Source organism: Panthera leo, chromosome E1, assembly GCF_018350215.1.
Source record: "Panthera leo isolate Ple1 chromosome E1, P.leo_Ple1_pat1.1, whole genome shotgun sequence".
Lineage (NCBI taxonomy): Eukaryota > Metazoa > Chordata > Mammalia > Carnivora > Felidae > Panthera > Panthera leo.
In genome coordinates this window covers 30,686,794-30,696,587 of record NC_056692.1, presented here as the reverse complement: position 1 = coordinate 30,696,587, position 9,794 = coordinate 30,686,794, and the positions used below count along the sequence as shown (strand labels likewise).

General features: G+C 41.4%; 1 protein-coding gene across 1 annotated transcript; it reads right to left on the bottom strand.

Annotated features, from left to right (window-relative positions):
• Positions 1-1,620: 1,620 nt before the first annotated feature.
• On the bottom strand, positions 1,621-1,902 carry LOC122207187 (small integral membrane protein 36-like). Its single transcript, XM_042917053.1, has one exon. The coding sequence runs from the start codon at positions 1,900-1,902 to the stop codon at positions 1,621-1,623; it is 282 nt and encodes a 93-aa protein (XP_042772987.1).
• Between the last annotated feature and the right edge of the window lie 7,892 nt (positions 1,903-9,794).

Genomic DNA, 9,794 nt, shown 5'->3' with positions numbered 1-9,794 from the left:
GTCTCGATGAGAAGTATGAAAGGGGGTATCATTATATATTAATAATTAAAAATTTTCACTAAGCCATACAGAGAAAGACAGATACCATATGGTTTCACTCTTATGTGGATCCTGAGAAACTTAACAGAAACCCATGGGGGAGGGGAAGAAAAAAAAAAAAAAAGAGGTTAGAGTGGGAGAGAGCCAAAGCATAAGAGACTCTTAAAAACTGAGAACAAACTGAGGGTTGATGGGGGGTGGGAGGGAGGGGAGGGTGGGTGATGGGTATTGAGGAGGGCACCTTTTGGGATGAGCACTGGGTGTTGTATGGAAACCAATTTGACAATAAAATTCATATATTAAAAAAAATAATTAAAAATTTTAATAATCATGAATAATAAGCTAACCTTATGTGCCAAGAACTGTCTCAAGTGCTTTCAGTGAAATAACTCATTTAAATACCCAGACAGCCTGGAGGTCTTACCATGAGCCTTGGGGCACAAGGAGGTAGCTTTGGTCACACACCTAGTGAGTGGAGGAGATAGGGTTTGAACCCAGGCTCCAAGCTTTGTCAGTTAGCCACTATGCTCTAAGATGACTGCGCCCCCCATGACTCACACGGGGGAATAGAATGGGAGGAGCTGGTATGTATACAAAGAATGATAATATTAAGTCTGGACAACTTCAATGGTTACCTTGTAAAGAGGTAATCTGCTGAGTATAGGATAGATTTGAGCTAGGCTCTTTCCTCATCACTCAGACACACACACACACACACACACACACACACACACACACTATTGCACTCTGTGTTTTAAACCTTTTGAGGGGGAGTGGAAGAGGCTGCCCCAAAATATGACATTTGGGCATATTGATTATTTTGAAAAAAAGTTACTTGAAAAAGAGCTCATACAAGAAGGATGCTCTGACGCTCCTCTGTCTCCTTGAAAGCAGGATATAAATGTCCCAAGGCGAAGGCGCCACAACACATTCTTGTCACTAGAAATAGGGAATTTGGGTCCAAGAAAGCTATATCAACAAATCTTGTTACATCTTCACTAATTTACTATCTCAAACCCAAACTTCTCCAAACTTCTTTGCTTTGGCTTTGTCAATTCTTGACAGGTTTTTTTGTTGTTGTTGTTTTTTTTTTTTTTTTTTTTTTTTTTTGTTTTTGTTTTTTGGTCTAAAGGACATAAAATCTGCCCGCCCTGGTCACTTCTTTGAGTCTCATATTTTTTATAGGGCCCCAAGGGTAAACATTAAACTTGTTTTTCTCCTATTCATCTGTTTTATGTCAATGTAGTTATTAGACCAGCCAAAGAGCCTAGGAGGGAAGAAGGAGTTTCCTATCAAATGTCAATCTCTCCTAGAAATGGCAAGGGCATCACCAGGAAGGGACCAACAACCAACATCACTATACAAGAGTATTAATGAGATTTTTGCATCCGTAGAACTTGACCAAAGGCCACTTCAGGCTTCTTACCTTAAATGTTTGCTTCATCCACAAAGAGGGTGACAAGAACGTAGAAGGTAAGGCAGAACTCCCAACTACATAGCCCAGCAAGACCAGCGCAGCCACGTGGAGAACAGTTTGTCCAGAATGTCTAGTGCTCTCTCCCCAGTAGCCCTTGGCCGACCTCATACCATTGTGCTTTTCTTCCCTAATGGAACAGGATCCCCAAAATGAAGGCTGGGCCTCCTTGCCCAGAGGTCCCCTGACGTGCTCTGCTGCATCACCACCAAGTGGATGGAGGGCTGGGCATCAAGAGTGGTCTCAGGAGCGTACTCCTTACTGGGGTCCTTGCCTCGGCAGTCATACAGCACGCAGGAGATGAGGAATACCAAGAGCAAGATGACGTAGCTTGCCACCAGGATGATCAGGTTCAAGGTGACAGGGTCGATCTCCAAGTAAAACTCCATCACATCTTTCACGGTTAGGAAGTGGGTCTAGAGAAAGGCAAGGGGGCCAGTGTGGGCATTTCAGGGAGCAAACTCTAGCTCATTGGAATAGCAGTGCTGGCTCTGGGGTAAACATACAATAATCCCCACTGCTCCGGGAGACCTCACGGATTAAACCTGCTCGGTTTAATAACTTAAGCTCTTGCTGCTAATACCACGGCCACCAAAACACAGAAGCTGTCTCTTGTCAATTCACCTCTATAGAGAGAGAAAGAGATGGTTCAAGTATTATTAAAGTGTGGTATATATGCACAGAGCCTATATAATTCCTTATCTAAACAGGTGGTGTGGTGAGCCAAAGTAAGTGTTGTTAATAATAGCACACTGTTAACAAATGGAATTGTCTTGGAAAAATTGTGTAGCATGGTCACACTCTATGTACGGAGGCTTAAATGCCAAGTATCCATACAGGGAGTGATGTGGGTGAGCAGGTCACTGGGTCTTGGAATGGACATGTTTCTTAGAAGAGGGGCACTCTCAGCACCTGACATTTTCACCCTTTCTTCACTTGTTGTTGGTTTTCAGTCATTCATTCAAAAACACTTTGTGAGCACCTCTTGTGTTCCAGGCACTGTACGTGACAGTAAGAGAAGCATTTAGCAGGGGAGACAGACATTAAACAAACGATGGCACAGGTCACCATTTAATTAAGCACAGTGTGAAGAAGCTTATAAAGGACAAGGAGAGCGTGATACGAGGGTGTGTTGTCCCAAGGTGGGTCAGAGAACACTTCCATGAAGAAGAGACATTTAACCTATGACTGGAAGGATATGCAGACTTTGGCCAAGTTAGGACAAGGAGGGGAGATTCTTTTAGTCATGGAAAACAGCATTGTGAAAGATCTGAACAGAAAGAGGCATGCAAAATGGGAGAATTGAGACAAGGGCAGCATGACTGGGGTACAGACAGAGAATGGAGACCATAAGGGGAAAGAGGCAGGTAGGGGTCAGATGGCAAAGGGACCTGTGTGCCAGACTTGAGATTTGATCCTAGGGCAACAGGATGCAGGGAAGTGACAGGACCAGATTTCTTTTAAAGAGATGGCCTTGGCTGCTGTGTGGATGCAGAAAAACAAGCAGATTGAAAAGAATATGAGAATACAGATCTCTCTATTTATAAATCATCATCCTGCCCCAATAGTCCTGCATAGGGCCAACCGTATGGGTGTGCATCCTTTGTGTAGACGCATGGGGCCCATGCTCCAAAGGGCCCCAAACCTGTTTAATGCTTTGCTGTCATCATTTTAAAATTATTAGTCATTATTATTTTGGATTGGGCTCACAAATTATGCATCTGTAAATACATATCATCTGTATGATATATACATTTTTGGCCAGACAGGACTATTTCTCTAAAAGCTAATGGGACTCTTTGATACCTTCTAGCTAAAGGCCCAAGGTCCCAGAGGTCTGCTGGCTTCTCACCGTTGTTAGGCTTTAATGACCTAACAACTTCCTGTCTGGACTCTTTAAAAAAATTTTTTTTAATGTTTGTTATTTATTTTTGAGAGCAAGAGAGACAGAACACAAGTAGGGGAGGGGCAGAGAGAGAGGGAGACACAGAATCCAAAGCAGGCTCCAGGCTCTGAGCTGTCAGCACAGAGCCCGACGCTGGGCTCAAACCCACAAACTGTGAGATCATGACCTGAGCCAAAGTCGGATGCTTAACTGACTGAGCCACCCAGGCACCTGTGTCTGGTCTCTTTATGCCCAGTTTCCATGGCAACCTGAGGGTTCAGGGATGCTGTAGAAAGGAGTTCTTATTGCTCTGGAGACCTTTATAAAAGAAAATATTTTATGATCTGTGGTCCTGGACTAACCTGTGGAATTATACTTAAGCAGATGGATACTCAAACACTATAGGTTAGAATCTGTTGGATTTCTTAGGAATACAGATACCCAGGTCAGCTCCAGATCTGTTGAATTAGAATCTTTGGGGGGGGGGGGGAACTGGGAATCTGCATTTGTTAAACATCTTTATAATTTTGATAATTTTGATATGCAACCAGGATAGAGAATCATGGCCATAGAAGTGTGAAAGCAGGACCCGAAGCCTTGGTTGGCTGCCAAGAGATGTCAGAGGAGATTTTCACCAGAGACTTTTCTCTTTTTATTTAATTAATTTTTTTAAATTTATATCCAAGTTAGTTAGCATATAATGCAACAACGATTTCAGGAGTAGATTCCTCAATGCCCCTTACCCGTTTAGCCCATCCCCTCTCCCACAACTCCTCCAGCAACCCTCTGTTTGTTCTCCATATTTAAGAGTCTCTTATGTTTTGTCCCCTTCCCTGTTTTTATATTATTTTTGCTTCCCTTCCCTTATGTTCATCTGTTTTGTATCTTAAAGTCCTCATATGAGTGAAATCATATGATATTTGTCTTTCTCTGACTAATTTCGCTTAGCATAATACCCTCTAGTTCCAGCCACGTAGTTGTAAATGGCAAGACTTCATTCTTTTTGATTGCCAAGTAGTACTCCATTGTATATACATACCACATCTTCTTTATCCATTCATCAGTGGATGGACATTCAGGCTCTTCCATACTTTGGCTGTTGTGGATAGTGCTGCTATAAACATGGGGGTGCATGTGCCCCTTTGAAACAGCACACCTGTATCCCTTGGATAAATACCTAGTAGTGCAACTGCTGGGTCATAAGGTAGTCCTATTTTTAATTTTCTGAGGAACATCCATACTGTTTTCCAGAGTGGCTGTACCAGTTTGCATTCCCACCAGCAGTGCAAAAGAGATCCTCTTTCTCCGCATCCTAGCCAACATCTGTTGTTGCCTGAGTTGTTAATGTTAGCCATTCTGACAGGTGTGAGGTGATATCTCCTTGTACTTTTGATTTGTATTTCCCTGATGATGAGTGACATTGAGCATTTTTTCATGTGTCGGGTGGCCATCTGGATGTCTTCTTTGGAGAAGTGTCTATTCATGTCTTTTGCCCATTTCTTCACTGGATTATTTGTTTTTTGGGTGTTGAGTTTGATAAGTTCTTTGTAGATTTTGGATACTAACCCTTTATCTGATATGTCGTTTGCACATATCTTCTACCATTCTGTCAGTTGTCTTTTAGTTTTACTGATTGTTTCCTTCGCTGTGCAGAAGCTTTTTATTTTGATGACGTCCCAATGTTCATTTCTGCTTTTGTTTCCCTTGCTTCCAGAGACATGTTGAGTAAGAAATTGGGTGGCCAAGGTCAAAGAGGTTTTTGCTTATATTCTCCTTGAGGATTTTGATGGCTTCCTGTCTGATATTTAGGTCTTTCATCCATTTTGAGTTTATTTTTGTGTATGGTGTAAGAAAGTGGTCCAGGTTCATTTTCTGCATGTTGCTGTCCAGTTTTCCCAGCACCACTTGCTAAAGAGACTGTCTTTATTCCATTGGATATTCTTTCCTGCTTTGTCAAAGATTAGTTGGCCATACGTTTGTGGGTTCATTTCTGGGTTCTCTATTCTATTCCATTGATCTGAGCATCTGTTCTTGTGCCAGTACCATACTGTCTTCATGATTACAGCTTTGTAAAACAGCTTGAAGTCCGGGATTGTGATGCCTCCTGCTTTGGTTTTCTTTTTCAAGATTGCTTTGGCTATTTGGGGTCTTTTCTGGTTCCATACAAATTTTAGGATTGTTGTTCTAGCTCTGTGAAGAATCCTGGTGTTATTTTGACAGATATTGCATTGAATATGTAGATTGCTTCTGGTAGTATTGACATTTTGACAATATTTGTTCTTCCTATCCAGGAGCATGGAATCTTTTTCTATTTTTTGTGTGTCTTCTTCAATTTCTTTCATAAGCTTTCTATAGTTTTCAATGTATAGATTTTTCACCTCTTTGGTTAGATTTATTCCTAGGTATTTTATGGTTTTTGGTGCAATTGTAAATGGGATCGATTCCTTTATTTCTCTTTCTGTCACTTCATTATTGGTGTATAGAAATGTAACTGATTTCTGTGCATTGATTTTATATCCTGCCACTTTGCTGAATTCATGGATCAGTTCTAGCAGTTTTTTGGTGGAAATCTTTGGTTTTCCATATAGAGTATCATGTCATCTGCAAAAAATGAAAGTTTGACCTCCTTCTGGCTGATTTGGAGGCCTTTTATTTCTTTGTGTTGTCTGCTGTGGCTAAGTCTTCCAATACTATGCTGAGTAACAGTGGCGAGAATGGACATCCCTGTCTTGTTCCTGACCTTAGGGGGAAAGCTCTCAGTTTTTCCCCATTGAGGATGATATTAGCATTGGGTCTTTCATATATGGCTTTTATTTTTTATATATTTATTTTTAAAAAATTTAATCTTTATTTATTTTTGAGAGAGAGACAGCATGTGAGCAGGGAGGAGCAGAGAGAGAGGGAGACACAGAATTTGAAGCAGGTTCCAAGCTCTGAGCCATCAGCACAGAGCCTGACATGGGACTTTAACTCATGAACTGTGAGATCACGACCTGAGCTGAAGTTGGACACTTAACCGACTGTACCACCCAGGTGTCCCTCATATATGGCTTTTATGATCTCGAGGTATGATCCTTCTATCCCTACTTTCTTAAGGGTTTTTATCAAGAAAGGATGTTGTATTTTGTCAAATGCTTTCTCTGCATCTATTGAGAGGATCGTGTTGTTTTTGTCCTTTCTTTTATTGATATGATGAATCACATTGATTGTTTTGTGGATATTGAACCAGCCCTGGATCCCAGGTATAAATTCCACTTGGTCATTGTGAATAATTTTTTAAATATATTGTTGGATACAGTTGGCTAATATCTTGTTGAGGATTTTTGCATCCATGTTCATCAGGGAAATTGGTCTATAGTTCTCCTTTTTAGTGGGGTCTTTGGTTTTGGAATCAAAGTAATGCTGGCCTCATAGAAAGAGTTTGGAAGTTTTCCTTCCATTTCTATTTTTTGGAACAGCTTCAAGAGAATAGGTGTTAACCCTTCCTTAAATGTTTTGTAGAATTCTCCTGGAAAGCCATCCGGCCCTGGACTCTTGTTTTTTGGGGAGATTTTTGATTACTAATTCAATTTCTTTACTGGTTATGGGTCAGTTCAAATTTTCTATTTCTTCCTGTTTCAGTTTTGGTGGTTTATATGTTTCTAGGAATTTGTCCATTTCTTCCAGATTACCCATTTTATTGGTGTATAATTGCTTATAATATTCTCTTATTATTGTTTTTATTTCTGCTGTGTTGGTTGTGATCTATCCTCCTTCGTTCTTGATTTTATTTATTTGAGTCCTTTCCTTTTTCTTTTTGATCAAACTGGCTAGTGTTTTATCAATTTTGTTAATTCTTTCAAAGAGCCAGCTTCTGGTTTCATTGATCTGTTCTGTGGTTGTTCTCTGGGGTCTGCTGGGACCAGGTGGCCTCACAGCCGCCTCTACCAAATGTCGTTACAGCAGGGGAACCGCCTCTTTCCATGTGGCCTGAGGATCCCCAGACCTCACTCTGCTCCTGGGATTCACCTTTCCCACCAGAGCACTGCCAGGTATTGAGCTGTGGAGTTTCAGACTCTGCACTCCCCCTGTTTATAGAGTCTTAATGGAATTTAAACCCTCTCCTTCCTCCTTTCTCCCTTTTTAGTTCAGTCCCTGCAGCTGTTTCCACTTTTCCACTTTCTCTCCAGCTGCTTTTAGTGGGGGGTGATTTTCCCATACTCTCTCCCTGTCTCCATCCTCTCTCCACAAACAAAAACATCTCCCTGCTCTCCGCAGCTTCTCTCTCCCCCAGTTCACCTCTCCGCACCATGTACTTGCTGAGTTCTGTGGTTCAGGTTGTGCAGATTGTTGTGTCAATCCTCAAATCAGTTTTCTAGGTGTGTAGGATAGTTTTGTGTTGATCTGGTTGTATTTCACAGACACAAGACGCAAAAAAAAAAAAAAAAATCTTCCATGCTGTTCCGCCATCTTGGCTCCTCTCCTAAACAGACTTTAACACCATCTGAGGCTGTGTCCCACAGGCTCAAAGAGTTCTTTTTGTCAGGAAGAAGTCCCTTTCCTGATGGCAATACATTTACCAAACTCGTCAGAGACTGCTATTTAAAACAGAATACCAGACCCACCTGGGTGGCTCAATTGGTTAAGTATCAGACTCTTGATTTCTGCTCAGGTCATGATCCCATGGTTCATGGGATCAAGCCCTGTGTCAGGCTCTGCACTGTCAGCACAGAGCCTGCTTGGGATTCTCTCTCTCCCTCTCTCTCTGCCCCTCCCACCACTTGTATTCTTTCTTCCTCTCAGAATAAATAAATAAATGTAAAAAAATAAAGAGAGTACTATTATTAAGTCATAGTGAAAAATATAGTTGTCATAGGTTGGAAGGGTTTGTGCTGGACCAGGCATAGTTTTTTCTCCCTACAGGCAGATCTATAATAAAGTTTAAAATTTATATAATAAAGTTATAAAATAAATTTATAATAAAGTTTCTTGATGAGCACAGCATCTCAGCAAGTGGAGTGTTCTGGTGCACCTGTAAGTCACATGCAGTGCTCCTGGATTACAGCAAGGCTTTATTTACTTATTTATTTATTTGAGAGAGAGCACAAGCAGGGGAGGGGCAGAGAGAGAGGGAGAGAGAGAGAGAGAGAGAGAGGGAGAGAGAATCCTAAGCAGGACTCATGCTTAATGCAGAGCCCAATGTGGGGCTTGATCCCATGACCTTGGGATCATGACCTCAGCCAATATCAAGAGTTGGGACGCTCACTCTGACTGAGCCACCCAGGAGCCCCACACAGCAAGGCTTTAAGAGACAGCATTATGTACCACTGAATTCATTTTTCTGCCCACTCTGAACTCTAGATTCTTGACTTCTATAGTAAACTGATGTCTGTACAGCACAGGTTTTTCCATGTAAGAATATTTAGGGAAGTTCTTTGATGACTTTAAATAGAGGACACAGAAATTGCTAAAATTGACTCTGAAATGAGAACTACACACATTTTAGTCCACATTAAATTAAACTGAAATATATGTAGCAACTGTTGTATCGAACGGAGTTTTTCAGATCAGCTCCAGATTTCTCTGCACGAGTGATAACACCTAACTGCGGTGGTTGATTCAATCTGGCCTCCTCTCTTCTTGCCTTGTCCCAGGTCTGCTGTTTCCCTCCGTGGTGTCCCGGAATATTTGGTTGAAGGCTATTGTTTCTGCTTTGGTACCTTATTACTATCTGAAGAGTGGTGGGTTTTTTGTTTTTGTTTTTTGTCTTTGCATTTATTAGTGCTCAAAGTTCATTTCAAATACAGACTTGTGGAGGTTTTGCTTCCTTCCAGTGTGTTTAGTGGAATACTGGCTACCTGTTTGACTTAATTAACTCCAGGGATGGCTGCTTTATTCACACTGTAGCCAACATCCCCAAGCATCTGTCCCGATCTTTAAGGAACTTAACTTCTTGTGCCATCTAGTGGCCAAGGCAGAGACTGCTAATGAAAGAAAAAGCCCAAAGCAAACTGGGGACAGTTATTTTTAATCAGCAAGAGAGTGTAACATAGGTAACAATATCAAATCACATCTCAGAACAATTCCTTGAGGTAGTCAGGACATACTCCCTTCGTTTAAGAACATCTATTGTGCACTTACCCTATGCGGGCTGGGTGCTAGCTGCTTTGGAGCTTGATGATGTGGTCAATACTGAAACGACATTACATGCCTAATGTTAGAGAGCCCTAATGCAAAGAGGAATTATCAACTCCCTTTTAGGAGTGAGGAAAATGAAACTCAGAGAGGCAACGGAATTTGAGCTCGTTCTCTTTCTCTCTCTCACCCTTCTGTCTCTCTTTCTTACTGCCTGAAGCTTAAATCAGGTCCGTACATAGAAAACCCTATGCTATTTGCCATGGTGCATTTGAAACCCAG